We start from the raw sequence: 16,140 nt of genomic DNA on the forward strand, positions 1-16,140 counted from the left end.
TTGTAACTGTTGGGTCAAAAATATTGTTTATACTTTACTTTTCTAGACAATTATTTTTATGTAATATTTTATTAATTTATGGTCTAGTTTACGGCTGAGTTTACGGCCGTAAACACCTTGCGGCCGTAAACTCGTTTACGGCCCAATTGTTTCCGGCCCATGTTCCTTAGTATAAATAGAGGTGTTAGGGTGAGGAGAGCTTACGGCCAGAGAGAACTAGAAAGCATTGTATGTGAATCTTTTGTATCCGGATCTTAATTCATATCAATTCATACGAAGATTCATATTATTCTTCTTCTCCTTCTCTTCTTATTTTATATGACATCATCCGTTTGATTGGGATTCCGCACCATCAAACGGATCTGACTGATACACGGGCAGATTAGAGACTTACAATTGGTATCAGAGTCAAGTTGTATCAGTCAAAAGGTTTATTGTTTCATCAAAATTTCGAATATTTTGTGTTTATGGTCCAAGCTTACGGCCGTAAACACCGAGTTCTTGGGCCGTAAACTCTATTTGGAGCATTATTTGATCTTGTTTTCGTAATATTTCTGCGTTTTTGGATAGATCTCGCAAAAATAAAGGGGGTTTGTTCTTTGTGTTTTTCATAAAAAAAAGGTTTTTGATTGAGTTTTGGAGCTTCAAAGTCGAATTTTCACGTAATCTTAAACTGTTTACGGCCGGCGGCGCGTTTGTGTTTACGGCTAGGGTTTCCGTAAATCTCGGCTCGGCAGCGGCTTGCGACTCGGACGTGGCGGCTCGGAGTTTGCGGCTCGGATTGGAAGTATACGGCTCGGCTACGGAAGCCGGCTAAAGTTGAATCTTTGAAAGGAAAGTTTGAAATTGCCAAACTTGATGTTAGAAAATATGATTTCTCAATTGAGGTGGTTGCAAATATGATAGACCAAAGCATGCAGTTTAAAAGGAATCAAAACAAGGGTCTAGGGTATGATAGTGTACCTCCTCCGTACAATCATAATTACACATTCATCCTTATGAAACAAGAAGAAATTGACAGGGAGGCACATCTTAAATACGGAAAACCAGCTGGATTTGTGTCAGGAGGAGTTATTAATTTTGAAGATACTAATGTTGCTACTTCATGTGCAGGTAAAGTAGCAGAGGATGAGAACAAGGAGAGCTCTTTAAAACAAACAAACGACCCATTGAACTCTGAATCTGTTGCTTCTAACCAACCTCCCGTTGGTAAATACAGGCCACCATTTCAAGCTAAACAGAGTGCCTGTTGCAACTGTACGTGTGGGAAAAGCAAGAGACAAGGCAAGGATATGCCACCAGGGGCAGGAAGAGACAACTCCACAGTGAAGAAAAGGACATGTTTTCACTGTGAAACACCTGGACACATTGCCAGAAATTGTCCTAATCGCGCATATGTTCTCTACTATGCACAAGGTTGGCAGAACGTGCCAAGAGGGAGATTTTTCAAAAGAAAACCCTCAAAGTCACGTTCAGAACATGATGATTGGAACGCACAGGAGGCGAAGAATCAAACTCCAAAGGCCAAGAATCTGAATGCCAAGGGAAAGAAGGAAATGTCGGCCCAGAAGTCTAGTCCAAAAGATGCTCCCGTGAAGCCAAAATCAAAGTCATCTCAACGGCCGACATCAAGTTCAAAAGCAAGTACTGAGCCACCCATCAGATTGAAAAAGGAATGGGTTAAACCCAACTACAAATGGGTTCCGAAGGCTCAATCTCCCAAATCAACTAACGATTCTAATATTTCTATGTCTTCTGTTTGTGATAAGCAGGACATGTCATGGGAGAGAGTATCGTGCGTTGATGACAAAGGTCGACCCAGTTTCAAAATGGAATGGGTTCCAAAGACCAACTAATCTCGCTCTGTGTTGGAGCAGCTATGGAGGCATATCATCAGACTTCAGTTTGTTGGTAGTGGTTGTTCCAGGCACATGATAGGGGACATCTTTCAACTGTACAACATTCAGATCTTTGTTTGAGAGTATGTGTCCTTTTGCGGGAAAGGAAGAAAAGAAGGGATCACATGGGGTTAGTGCTTAATGACATGAAGAATTTTCGGATGTGTTCTGAGTTTACGCGTGCTATTCTCAGACCTTCTGGATGCAGATTCAATCGGTGAATTACGGTTTGCGTTTTCTTCTCTATACTCCTAAGTTTTTCTTAACCTGATTCGCTTTAAAGACTAATTTTTGTTTTAGGATAGTTTAAATTTGCGCATTAATTTTTGTTTCTCTCCTATGCACAAATTTAGGGGGAGAAATAAAAACAAAACAAAAATTAGAAAATTTTCAAAAAATCCAAAAACATCAGAAAATCAGAAAAAAAAAATATATATTGGTTATGAAATGTGTTTGAGGGAGATGTTTTGGGAAGTGATATTATCAAGTGATAACAGACAATCTGCGTCTGCGTAACGTACCCGAAGTTGAAGGGTCTATGCTCTGACTTGATGCGTCGGTAGGCACAAAAATTTTTAAATAGACTTGACTAGGCAGAATTGAACTTAGGAAATTTATAGACTTGACAAATCTTGACCTAGTTAGATACGTTTAGCCTGACAATACGACGCTCGGATAGGTTGAGCAGGGAGATATATATGGGAATCTACTCGTCACATTAAATGAACCCGTACTTGGAACCGTGGCTTAACTTTTCCTTGATGTGCGGATTCTGTCCTTAATTCCGGTTGGATGGGGCGACTGGTAAATTCCGATAAATTAGGTCTGTAGAAAATCGTTTTCTTTCTTTCTGTCTGTTAGTCATATGTTGTCTCCTTTGCGTGACTTATAATCCGACCTGGTACACAACATATGCAACTCTATTTCTCTGCAGGATATATATGTGTGTGAAATATATGTGTGAAATACTTCTCATCTGTTAGCCATATGCTGTCTCCTTTGCGTGACTTCTAATCCGACCTGGTACACAGCATATGTAACCTTCTTCTTCTCAACCCCTCTGAAGTAGTTAGCAATAGAATTCTGAATCTATTCTCTCTCTGAATGGTTGTCTGCTCACCCGGTGTAAGGAGTACTCTGGAAGTTCTTGATGGCTGGGGCATATCAGGAAGCGGGAAACACGTTCCAGTACACTTAAAATTGAACACTCAAAGATTGTCTATAGATCTCGCTGCTCAATTTAGGTGGACAACAATATCCCTGGTCGTCGTCAGATGAATGGACCTTAAGATATAGTATCTAAGAAATTAGGATCAGATATAATTTTTAGGAACTTAAGTTCACTTTGTCTTGTAACAAATAGTATGTCCTAAATTTGTCACAATTTTTCGTGTTTAAGTGGACAACAATACCGACGATCGACCAGACAAAGATGTGAATATGGAAGGTACCGACAAGTGGATAAAGGCTGTCTAAAAACTTTGATACCAAATCACTCTTAAAGTTATATATCATTTTTATTTTTGTTAAATTTATTATAGTGTCTTCTAATTTAAATATTAGGGGAGAATTAAAAATTAAAAATTAAAAAATAAAAAAAAATCAGAAAAATTAAAAAAATCCAAACATAGTGTTATTTTTGTTTTATTTCTTGTTCAGAAAATAAAAAAAATCCAAAAATATTTTTGTTTCCGTTTTAATTTGTGTGTTAAGTTTCTTTTAGTTTTGTTTTGTCTTGAAAAGTGATTTCAGGTATAGATAAGGCTCATGGAGTTTGTGTTGAAGATTTCTGAGCAAAAGCTTCGTCCGTGAGCATCGAAGAATTCTCATTCAAAGGAGCAAGAAATGAAGGTTATTCTTTCAAATTCAATCTTTCAACCCCAGAAGCAAGGTGAAGCTGCTGAAATTGAAGATTATGTGACGGATTGCATTGAAGCCTCCTCAATCAGTCTGCTGCTATCTTTGTACCTGCTGAAGTGATCCAGAAGATTTTGTTCTCTCTGAAGATTCTCAAGCTAAATGCGCCATCTTTCAAGAATCAGTACGTCAAGCTTCCTTACTCAATGTGCGATCAATGCCAAATTCAGAAGAAAACCTCAAGTGCTCAAGATGAAGTCATTCATTGAAGATTCATATGTTCATCCTGATGCTGTGAATAAATCGAAGGTTAAAGCTGAAGCCAAGTTCCCGATGAAGATTAACAAGCAAAACCAGCTACTTTTTAGGGGGAGCTTGTTGGGTCAATTAAGAAAAGAAAGCTATAAACCAAGGGGGAGATTGTTGGGTCAAAAATATGGTTTATACTTTACTTTTCTAGGCAATTATTTTTATGTAATATTTTATTAATTTATGGTCTAGTTTACGGCTGAGTTTACGGCCGTAAACACCTTACGGCCGTAAACTCGTTTACGGCCCAATTGTTTCCGGCCCATGTTCCCTAGTATAAATAGAGGTGTTAGGGTGAGGAGTAGAGGATTGATGAACTAGAGAGCTTACGGCCAGAGAGAACTAGAAAGCATTGTATGTGAATCTTTTGTATCCGGATCTTAATTCATATCAATTCATACGAAGATTCATATTATTCTTCTTCTCCTTCTCTTCTTATTTTATATGACATCATCCGTTTGATTGGGATTCCGCACCATCAAACGGATCTGACTGATACACGGGCAGATTAGAGACTTACAGTAATGCTTAAAAGTCAAATACAACGAAACCATTTGGAATCAGCAGAATTAACCCCAAACATAAAGTATTCAAAAATCTAAATATGGGATGCATCAAATATTAGATATCATGACAAGAATCCTGAAAACATAAAGAACATTCAAAACCAAGTTATATTGAAGAAATTATAACCACTTGAATATTTATGACACACCGTTTAAAACGTCATTTAACGTAAAAAAAAAAGTGAAATTGTAATAAAATGCATTTTAGCCTTAAGTATCTAAACAAAAGTTGTAGAGTTCGTTAAGCCATAAACATGAATAAAAGGATCGCCCAAATTGGACCTCGTATGAAGAAGTTACGAATTTTCTAAGTTTCGTAACAGTAGTAGAGGGCTAAAAACTCGAATTGAAGATCGAGCGTTATTTAGCTATTGCAACCTAAACGAAAGTTGAAGGTCTCCACAATAGGAGTAAAATGGTAAAAAGTCAAACAAAAACCGACGTCGAATAAAGAAACTATGAATTTTTAACGGACTTTAGCAGTCCCGGCCTATTAAAAACATAATTAAAAATAAAGTCAAAACTAGCCGACGGAGTCTAAATGAAAGTTGTAGAGCATAGTCTCACCTACGCGGAGATATAAAGAACGCGAAAAACGAGCTCGTACGCGAAAGTTACGGAATTTCGAAGATGACAGACTGGATTACGCCCCGCGTAATCCAATATTACGCCCAGCGTAATAGGCCCAGTGTCGAGTCCCATCGGCTCGAGTGCTCTACGCTAGCTAGCCTGGAGTCGTAAGTCATGACGCATTGTTACGCCCAGCGTGACCAAGGTACGCTCAGCGTACGCGAGTACGCCCAACGTACTCCAAGATTACGCCCCGCGTACTCCAATTTTTCACCCTATAAATAGATGGCATGAACTACGGGTTTTAGGCACACATTCTCAAACTCCCACTTACTCCCACACACTTTCAAGCACCAGAAGCCATCTCGACACTCTCGATTTCCGCACCCGAACCTCCGACGAAGTTGCTACGCTACCGAGAGTCACGAGAAGCTTGAAAACGCAACTTTACGCAGTTGAAGTTCTGCTCGACTCTAATCTCATTTTCATCAACCCAAGCAGGTGAGTTTCATACCCCTATCTTTCAAGTCTTTTCATGTTTTAGGGGGGAAATACAAGTACAATACAAATAAAAGTATCGTTTTATAAACAAGTGTAACATCTATCTAATTTGATATTCGATACCAAACAACTTACTTTATAGGGCTAGTATATCATCAAGCTATTTTCACTCAAATGGAATATACTTTCTGAAAAACTATAATGCATGTAGTTAGAAAGTTATTCATACAGTCTTACGTATACATCTTGAAAAACGATATACTTTCAAACACAATGAAGTAGAGTCTTTCTTATCGTAAATCTATTTATACTAAGTAATCTGAGATATTCAAACTTCAACGTACTCCTATGTATGCATTTCAAGTCCTGTATTATATACCAAAATCTCTTGGAGGGAGAGCGTGATACTTGTGTATAGATCTATACGAGATTGACAACCCCGCACCTAAACTGTTAGCTACAGTTAAACCGGCAGGTCTGGGGTGACAAATGTCATAACACTACAACACCTGAAGAATGTTGTTACAGGCAGTCAGTGTCAATAGTATGGTTATAAGGCTCACATAAAAGTATAAAAACAAGTTTGATTTACGAGATTCATATATGCATTCTATTTTCTACACTATTTTTGAGTACAAAGTTATCTTTACCAGTTAAGTACGAGAAATACTAATGCACTCCAACTTTGGGAAAATTTCAAACTCTTTATAGAAAATATTGGATTTTTTGAAAACCACATTCATTAAAGTACTACCAACGGGACATTTTTCAATACAAAAACACTTATGAACTCACCAACTTAATTGTTGACACTTTTTCGAAACCACTTGTATTTCTCAGGGAATCAGTGATACAGGTAACCACTAACTTTTGAAGAAGGCACGTTGAGGACATTTATTATTAAAACATTTATATCATCATATTGTAATATTCTTTTGGAAATATGTATAACGCAACAATATACGTTTTTATTATATATATGATGGTTGTGTTACTTTCTTTATAATATTCAATTGTTGTGATACTACGTGAAGTCATCGACCCCCGAATGTTTCCGCCATTCTGGTTTGGGGGTGTGATATATATATATATATATATATATATATATATATATATATATATATATATATATTAATGTAAAAATATTATCTCAAAGTTAATGTCAATAACATAACCATTTTAAACATATATCTTTTAATATTTTAACAATATATTTTTAATTTTCGATGCGCAACGCACAAGAATTCTGTCTAGTTTTTATAATTATAGGTTATTTTTAACTATTTTCTGCAAAGGGATTAGAAAATTTGTTATATCTATAATTCAAAACCACCGATTAATTTTAACATAGCCCATTTTAGCAATTTTGTCTTTAATAAAAGACAAAACTTTAAAAATGGTCCCTGTGGTTTTCGAAAATATCAAGTTTAGTCCTTAAGTTCAAAAAACCTCACAGATGGTCCCTGTGGTTTCAAAACTTTTAACGTTTGGTCCTTTTCGCTAACTCCGTTAGCTTTTGGCCGTTAAGTGAAAGACAATTCTGTCATTTCACTTCCACAGGGACCATTTATGAAGTTTTAACTTATTTTTTTTAAAAAGAAAAAAATATAATTATTTAATATTAAAGGGTCCCATCTCTCTCTCTCTCTCTCTCTCTCTCTCTCTGTTGCATCTTCTATTCCACTGTAGCCCCATTTTCCTTATTTTACATGGTCCAAATCAACAAAAAGAGTTTTCTCGATTTTACTCAATTTGTCCCGGAGTCGGCTGATCTTGAATCATATATAAGGTGTTTGTGTGAAAGTAAAATGATTGAGGATGCACTCCAAGTGTTCGATGAAATGAAGAAAGTTGGAGTTTGCCCTTCATTAGAAACATGGAACTGTCTTTTACTTTCTTCCATTCAAGAAGGGTATACGAATCTTGTATGGGAATTATATGGTGAAATGATGCAATCTGGCATTGTTGCAGATCTTGATACTGCCAGTTGCTTGATCCAAGCCTTTTGTTTGGACAGAAATGTCACAGAAGGGTATCATCTTCTTCAACTATTTTTAAACAAAGGGTATGTTCCTCACAAATTTGCTTTTGACAAATTGTTATTTGAATTTATACTGGATCAAAAGTATGACAGAGTACCCGGTCTTCTTCGCCGGAAGGTATGTTAGATGTTAAATTGTTAATTGTGTCTTTTTTCTCCGATTAGATTTACTTTCCACATGTCAAGGATTTCAATAACCTATTGATTAACAGAGACCAAGTCTACATGAATGGTGGGAGGGTTTTTTGGGTGAGAGGATGGAAGGTGATAAGCCGATATTAGCTTGAAGAGATCTTCGATCATCAGAAAGTCAAACATGACGGTGGGAATGTTCGGCGATCGTTCAGAGGAGTATCATATCGAAGGACGCTTCTCTCAGAGGAATTGCACGATATATGATTCAACGAAGGAAACAATGGCGGAGATCAAACGCAAAGTGAATGCTTCCACTAATGTGATGCTTGGGAAAGATGTATTCTCGCTCATACTGAAACCTGGTTGGGGAAGAAGAAGCGGGGGTGGGGTATGTTTTTGATCGATCTCTCCGGAGGTAAATTAAACCCGAGGGTCGTCGGAGATTGATCTCTCCGCCCCTCCTTAGCGATTCTATCAATCATCACCGGACCATTTTTTTTCTGCTTGTTCGTCTTCTTCGATCTGAGTTAGCGAAAAAAGTCCTTTCCCCTTATTTGTTTTGGAGAGAGAGAGAGAGAGAGAGAGAGAGAGAGAGAGAGAGAGAGAGAGAAGGGGGGGGGGTGGGACCCTTTAATATTAAATAATTATATTTTTTTCTTTAAAAAAAAATAATAAGTTAAAACTTCATAAATGGTCTCTGTGGAAGTGAAATGACAGAATTGCCCTTCACTTAACGGCCAAAAACTAACGGAGTTAGTGAAAATGACCAAATATTAAAAGTTTTGAAACCACAAGGACCATCTGTGAGGTTTTTTGAACTTAGGGACTAAACTTGATATTTTTAAAAACCACAGGGACCATTTTTGAAGTTTTGTCTTAATAAAAAAATAAAAGGGTTATTTCGAGAAAAGAGATAGACAAGCAGGAAAAAAAAACGCAAGGCAGCAGCAAATAGCTGCTGTTGGGATCGATGGAGCCAGCAGCGCCGCCGTGGGTGGCTGCAGATGGCAGTGGTTGCGGCGGCGGCCGGCAGAGGTCATTGGTGGCCGGGATGATCAGAAACGACCGCATAACTCTCCAATTTCAGTTTTGAAACCAAATTGTGAAGGTAACATCTAAACCCTAGTAAAGATTGTGAAATTGTTGGAGTTATTGTGATGCATTCACAGCTTGGTATAGATTTGTATCTTAAAACGTCACTAGAAACTTGAATTATTGGAAGAATATTATATACGGCATTGACTTAATATTTAAACTGACAGATTTGACTTTTCTGTGGTCAAGCTTTAATTTGGATTTTTTTTACGTTGTGTTAAAGTAATGGTTGTAAGATGATCATTTGTTGGGGTTTTAGCTAAAACAAGACATAGAACTAAGTTAGAAGAAAGCTGAGTTGAGACTTGAGATAGTGTTTAGGGACCTAATTTTGTCAATTCTGGGTTAAATTGGGGAATGGTGATTAAATTGAATTAGATAATGTTGGTGTTTGGATTAGATTTTTAGCTTCTTGCTTATAGCTTATTTGTGGTGGGAATAAGCAATAAGCAATAAGCATGGGGAGGAATGCTTATTAAAATTAGCTTATTTAGCCTAATAAGCTGGATTTTATCCAAACGCTTAAATTAGCTTATTTAAGCAATAAGCAGTTTTTTTTTTTTCCTATCCAAACACCCCTAATAAAAATGAAAATATTATATCAATTACCTATATACGAGATCCTTCTTTAGACAGTAAGACTATGCACGTCACCTGCTTGCCTGCTGCTTTCCTCATCCAATAAGAAGTCTGGCGGTCATTCTTTAACTTATGTGGAGTCGGTTTGCTTTCCTTCTCCACACCGCCTCAATTAGTTGTGTCAAGCCGAGTCACTGTCTATTTTCTCATGTTTTTCCGTTTTCCCGCCACCTCCTACTTGGTTTTGCGCACCGACCACTGGGTTCAATAAACGGCGTCGTTTGGCTATTGATGAAGGTCACCTAGACGTCACGATGAGGTAGAAGACTTAGCGGTGGGTTTTCCTTCTTGGCGGCCACGTTCCCCCCAAAGCTGCATATCTTTTGGATCCCTTTTTACCGCCACCTCCCATTGATTGCTGCTGAGTCACCCTTTTGACTTCCTCTTCATGCCGCTCCATGTTTATTCTGTATTTAAGGTTCGCATAATTTCACATGTTTGTTGTTGGTTGTTTTTTTGCGATTTAATATTTGATTCTTCTTTCCCCATTTCCATAATCGGTTTGCTGTTGTTTCTGTCTTAAAGATTTTGCTTCGTACTCGCATCTTCTTCTTGTCGTAATGTTTCTCCCTCCTCAATACATCTCAATTCCTCTTTCTCTCTCTAGGGTTTTGTTGCTTCACGATTGATGTTGAAGAGGACGAAAGGGAAGGGCCTGATGAAGAGACGATTTAGCCTAAAGACCGTTACTAATGACAAATCGATGACATGGAACCTTAAATTAAGGTAATCTATTTTTCTCATTTTCTCTTTCTCGATTACTTATTGACGTGCACAGTATCCACCACCATGACCAGCTTGTATTCTTACTCTCATCTTTTGTTGACTGTTAGATAAAACTAATTTTCCTTTTTTTTTTAATAGTTTAACATATACAATGACTTTCTTGATTCTCTTTTGATTTTAGTAATCGTACGGAAAAAACCATCATGACCACCTTCAGAATATAGTTATTTTAGTGCCTGGGTTTGCTGGATCTATTCTCAATGCTAATGATGTTGAAACAGGGAAAGAAGAGATGGTTTGGGATTCAAATTTGGGAATTTGATTGTCAATTTTTGTGGGAAACTTTGCTGTCAGTTTGTACTGATTGAACAAAGTATGTTCTTATCTAACACTAAATTTATTAATCAGATTTCTAATATATCTACATGCCCTTCCAGATCATCTTTCTTGATGTTTTTTTATAATCGTCATACCCAGGGTATTTGTAGTCTTGTCATGGTTCTACTTAATTAGGATTTAGAATATACGTGTAAGACGCATTTGTGAATCAAGGTAATGGTTTCAATTTCGGTATGTCCTTTAAAAGCGGAGTTGTTCTTGATCAAAAAATAAGATATCTCAATTACCCTTTAACAACAGTGTCATCCAAAAATATACAGCAATAGTAGAATATCATTCCATCTTAATGTTTAATGACTATTGAGTATTGATTGCATGTCTATCATCCGAATATAAACGTCAATGATGTGCTAGAAATTGAAAATTTATAATGACTAACAATTCTTGGAGGCTCTTGAAACCTTTTTAATTGTGTGGTTTGAAAGTTTCCATTGTGATTACTTTGTTATCTCAAGTTTAGTGTGCTAGAATATGGAGATTTGGCAGGAGACATGTTTCTGAACCTTTGGATACCACTCGATAAATTTGTCGAGGATGAAAATGTACTTGCAGGTAAGGATACATTAACTGTCAGATTAGTAATATGGTTTTTGTTGGTTACATAGATTGTAATTAATTCATATGAGATATAATAAGGTTAGGATGAGGACTTATTTGTGTTGAGAATTTAGTAGCATTTTCCCCAGATGTTGGTGGACTAGCTACAAGCTCGAGAGTTTCATGATCTTTTAATATTTTTCTTAGGTTAAAACTAACAGTTTATTTGTTATTTTCATACAAAAAATGAAAGGGATTATTTCATTAAATCCTTTTGCGGAATTGAGAAACCTAGATTGCAAGTCAACCTCAGACCCTGTGGACTCATCAAACACTTTCACCACTCCATTCCGAAACAAAATACTTCTATGGAGGTTAGTTTCCAAAAAACAATTTGATTCAACTTTGTGGGTTTTGGAATTTGACTTACTATTATCTGATATGGGACGGAATCAAGGAATATAAATAAGAGTACATAACATTAAATTTCTTGAATTTAAAAAGAATGGATCTTGGTACTAGCATAAAAAGATATGAAAGTTAAAGTTGAATCCTACTTTAAAGTTTAAAAAAATGGCAACCAAGATTAATAAGATGCTATTTTCAAATTTAAAGTTTGAATTTATGTCTAATTGGAACCTGAAATAACAACCTATTTAATGTTATTAAAGATTTGAAATGATTGTAATTGACATTATACATTTAGAGCTTTTCCTTCAACTTGCATCTCAAACGATGGCCCATGTTTCTTCATTTCTTCATTAATGCTCTAGGTGCTCAACCAAGGTTGTTGAGATCTTATAACCTTAAAAACTAATGTTAGCAGGTAATCGTGATAGGGGAATGAGCATGGTATTTCCAAAGGTTTTTGGATTCAAGTTGTTGGGGAAATAAAATAATGGTGCAAAAGCTACTGATTGCGCTTTTTGACAGTCGCCCAAAGGTTGGGCTTTATACACCAATAAATATAATTATTATATAATTTACTTTATAAATCAATATCTTATCTTATATGTTGGAGTTCTTTTAGGTATGCAGCAACAAAAACATGCTAAAATCCCCTTCCTCAATAGATGGTACGGCAATTTAATAGCAACCTCATGCTTCCCTGATTTCAAAAGGATATTTGAATCATCATTGACACATTAAAAAATTTAATTTTTTTCTGAATATTTTCTAACTGGCAACCAGGAACAAAGTCTCAGCAGAAACACATGACACCATTAGTTGATGCAAGAGTTTTATATAGCTGGAAAAATAAATCCTTTATGAGGATATCAAACCCTGAGCATAACGTATATATAATAAGTAGTACTACATGAATCATAAATGCATATATATTATATCCAACGCATACCAACTGTTCGATACAATGCTCATGACAATTCTCTTTCCTTATGATCTCAATTTTAATAAACTTATACATATACTTTGCAAGAAAGGAAATTTTTAGGAGAGTGAGTTTTTTCCACAAGTTATCGAAGTATTTATGAATATTATTTGTGTTTATTTAGCCAACTGTTGGTTGTCTTCATTTGACAGAAGTGTGTCGGGTGTAATTTTGATACCTATAAAAAGTTTACATTTTGATTCTTTTTTTTTTTACCTTAAACTTTACTGCTCAAAGAACATACAAACCCATCTCATTTAGAGCTTCAAAAAAACTGCAAATCGAGGAAGAAGATGCACATGGGAGAAACTTTCAGCCATTAAAGGCAACTGTGGAAACTGACTTGTTCTTGATGAATTTGTTGTAATTTTAAACCGCATGGATACTTAGAACTATCAGGCTCGTTCTGCTGGTTTTAATGTTTTTCTTTTGACTTTGGCCCAATATCCACCCCTTGACAGTGGTTTTTCATAGCAGTTACCAAGTTGGTATATAGAAATTTAGATATTTGTTATTTGTATTTACAGTTTATTTTCTGTATTTGATCATTCTTTAGATCAAATAAATCCGATGGTAACTGACAGCAAATTCGAGTTTCGTCTAATATCTCACCCTCAGCCAATGCACCTTCGCAAAATTGTCATTAACATCAAATTTAGAAGTATCTATATACCCACATTACCATTATGCCCTTGTAACCTACCTATATGGCCTTTTTATAATAATACAATGAAAGCATTTTACCTCATGCTATTTCAAGATTTGGTGTTCAAATACAGATCCATAAACACACTCCAAATTACCAAAATTGTCCCTCAACCACACTAAAACCCTATATCAAATCAAGTCTCATGCCATATAATCACCATAGTCCTCCATATAATAAGTCTTGAAAGCATAGATTACATTTTCAAACTACAATGCATAAACAAGAAAAACAATCCATAAACAAAATACCATATATCTCTATTTTACACACATCTATCCCAAAATTATTAAAACATAACTTTCGAAATTCCCAAATTACCCTTCGTGGGCTGTGCTCAGCACGGCCCTCCTAACTTCACTAGTATATACATATGCTAAAACTATGGAATGATGTTAAATCAAGTAAAAAATCAACCAAATGATAGCTGGAACAAGGTTTTGATTACATAGGGAACATATTGGAGGGGCTATACGACCTTGTAATATATTATTATCAGATATTGATGACTGCTGATAGGAAAGTGGGTTGAGGCATACTTGTTGGGTATTTTATAAACTGATATATAATTAATTAATTAATATTGATGTTACATATTACTTATATATACATACTGATTACTAGACAAAATGTTTATTTTGATGACTATAAATATAATTCAAGAATGATCTAATCTCTTCTCCAATCTCTCTATATGTAGTCAGACTAGTAACTGTATGGCTGTGTAACTAACCCATGAGCTACATTCTAACAACTTACTTCTGTTGACTTTGGACTCCAGCTTTGACTTTTGTTTGACTAATTTGTTTACTTTTCTTCTGGTATATGTATATACTATATAGTAGAGTATTGTTAAAAACAACCAACTTAGTATTGAATTGTGGAATATTATGCAAATTTAGGATATATGGTATACTACTTCTAGCTTAATTAAGAAGGACAACTGGGGATTGTTTATACTTTATACTTTATAGTTATGGCAAGAGTGTATGTACTATGTAGTGAGGGGTATATATGTTTGAAATTGAACTTGCTTATATAGTTTTGTCTTGACTTCAAAGTCGTTGAATGAAAACTTTCAAGGTAGCTCTTCATTCAATGTTGTATTCCTATAACACTATTAGTTACCAAAATGTAAACATATCTAGAATGTAAGACAAGAGAATAAAAAGAATAGCATCAATTAGTAGAAATGCCGTATATAATTATAATGTTGCTGCTCGAGATGAGATTGAATTCAATACCTAGACAATGCCTCTGTAGTACATACATTAAGTTTCAATTTGGTTTAGGAAAGGGATCGGGCTTGAATTGAGATACACTTTCAGATGGATTAGTCTACAATCATAAGTCTTTATTGGAATGTCTTTGAGTATTCTTTTTGTTTTATTAATTAAGTAGCTTATATTATAAAACAGAGCAACAAATTAAATTTGTCAATTAATTTATCAGGTGAAAACATTGCAAATAGGCATCTGGCGAATGTCAAAGATTTGGTCATAGCTTCAAGAATGCAAAATCCATTTTAATTGGAAAGGTAATTTCTTGCAAGATATTATTACTCTTTTTAAATCTGCTGACTAGTGGGCTTTCAAAAGTTCTACATGTCGTTAATTACTTACTTTAATGTAGGTTATACATGCATTTTAGCTATCCAAAACATTCTCATTTTGTAGGTTTTTTTTATCATTATATTAATGTTGGTTGAACCCACAGAGCATGAAAAAGATTTTATGTATTCATTACCTCTTGTGTTATGATGCTTTCCTTGTTTCTTTAATTTTACTTTTTTCTTGCAGGGTAACCCCTTTTTAATTTTATTATGTGTTTTGAGGGTTTTATTGTATATATAGATAAGGACTAACCTTGCCCTTTACTTTATTTGATTTGTTTCTTTAGGTCATTGAAGATGCATCATATATTATACTCATAACCATGTTACAGGTCAGTTTTTTCTAACTCGAGTGGGTGAGTTATCTATGTGAACCTTGTAATAGTTGAAAAACACCATGTCTTGTATACTCCACACTTTAATAAAATAATCAAATAAACAAACCGAATGTTTCCTGTAATTTAGGGAACCCAAGTGTCAAAGATATAACATAAACTTTGGGGGCTACTTTGTGGACTTTAAGAATCATATGTGAGGTAACATATTCACAAGTTCATGTATCATTTAATGTAGTTTTTTAAATTCACAAGTTTCTGTATCATTCCTGACTTTAATACATAAAAATAACAATATAGTTTTAAAATAATGTGATTCAGGAGATTGTAAGTATTAGATTACACTTTGAATAAGTTTTAAAATAAAAAAAATATATTTTAGGTATTTCTGTAAATCATTAAATTTCAAAATCAAGTTTATAATCTTTAAGGGTAAATGACACAAAAAACATTCTTTTTACACAGAAATTCGATTTTGACACTGTGTTTTTTTTTTGTGTCAATTTTGACACTGTGTTTTCCAATTTGTTACAATTCTGACCACTTGACCGGTTAACCAGGTTGCATGCTGACGTGGCATGATGACGTGTCGGTTTTGATGACGTGGCATGCTGACATGATATGCTGACGTGTCAAAATTGAATTTTTTTCTCACAAAAAACACTAAGTTTTCATTTTTTTTCGATTTTGACACTACGTTTAATTTTTTCTTTCAACTTTGACACTATGTTTTTTTGTTCCAAATCGAACATCATTTTTTCCAATTTTGTTCAATGTTGACAATTTTCTATTTGAAACCGTATAAATATTTTTTTAATACATTT

At 35.1% G+C, this 16,140-nt stretch overlaps 2 protein-coding genes across 14 annotated transcripts; both read left to right on the forward strand.

The window, feature by feature from the left end:
• Positions 1-7,509: 7,509 nt before the first annotated feature.
• LOC128127769 (pentatricopeptide repeat-containing protein At5g18950-like) lies at positions 7,510-8,024 on the forward strand. Its single transcript, XM_052766456.1, has 2 exons — positions 7,510-7,860; positions 7,908-8,024. Exons 1-2 carry the CDS (start codon positions 7,510-7,512, stop codon positions 8,022-8,024), a joined length of 468 nt encoding a protein of 155 aa, XP_052622416.1.
• Positions 8,025-8,810: 786 nt separating this feature from the next.
• LOC128128131 (uncharacterized) lies at positions 8,811-15,475 on the forward strand. 13 transcript variants are annotated; one of them, XR_008225776.1, is made up of 7 exons: positions 8,811-8,985; positions 10,219-10,337; positions 11,197-11,288; positions 11,527-11,647; positions 12,100-12,216; positions 12,304-12,349; positions 12,465-12,600. XR_008225776.1 is itself a non-coding variant. In XM_052766959.1 (5 exons), the coding sequence occupies exons 1-5, from the start codon at positions 10,000-10,002 to the stop codon at positions 14,823-14,825; spliced, it is 366 nt and encodes a 121-aa protein (XP_052622919.1). In that variant the 5' UTR covers positions 9,539-9,999; the 3' UTR covers positions 14,826-15,475. The 13 variants fall into 13 exon arrangements, 2 of the variants coding, with proteins under 2 accessions (XP_052622919.1, XP_052622918.1); XR_008225779.1 differs by lacking the exons at positions 12,304-12,349; positions 12,465-12,600 and adding an exon at positions 14,822-14,929; XR_008225778.1 differs by having other exon boundaries at positions 12,097-12,216; positions 12,304-12,611.
• Positions 15,476-16,140: the final 665 nt, after the last annotated feature.

This window comes from Lactuca sativa, chromosome 8 (genome assembly GCF_002870075.4).
Source record: "Lactuca sativa cultivar Salinas chromosome 8, Lsat_Salinas_v11, whole genome shotgun sequence".
In the NCBI taxonomy this organism is placed as follows: Eukaryota; Viridiplantae; Streptophyta; class Magnoliopsida; order Asterales; family Asteraceae; genus Lactuca; species Lactuca sativa.

Coding starts and splice junctions, on each gene's coding strand:
- LOC128128131 (XM_052766958.1), top strand. CDS start 10,000: ATGCCGCTCCATGTTTATTCTGTATTTAAG. Junction 10,030..10,218: donor ATGTTTATTCTGTATTTAAG/GTTCGCATAATT, acceptor TTCTCTCTCTAG/GGTTTTGTTGCTTCACGATT. Junction 10,338..11,196: donor ACATGGAACCTTAAATTAAG/GTAATCTATTTT, acceptor TCTCAAGTTTAG/TGTGCTAGAATATGGAGATT.
- LOC128127769 (XM_052766456.1), top strand. CDS start 7,510: ATGATTGAGGATGCACTCCAAGTGTTCGATGAAATGAAGAAAGTTGGA. Junction 7,861..7,907: donor CCGGTCTTCTTCGCCGGAAG/GTATGTTAGATG, acceptor TTCTCCGATTAG/ATTTACTTTCCACATGTCAA.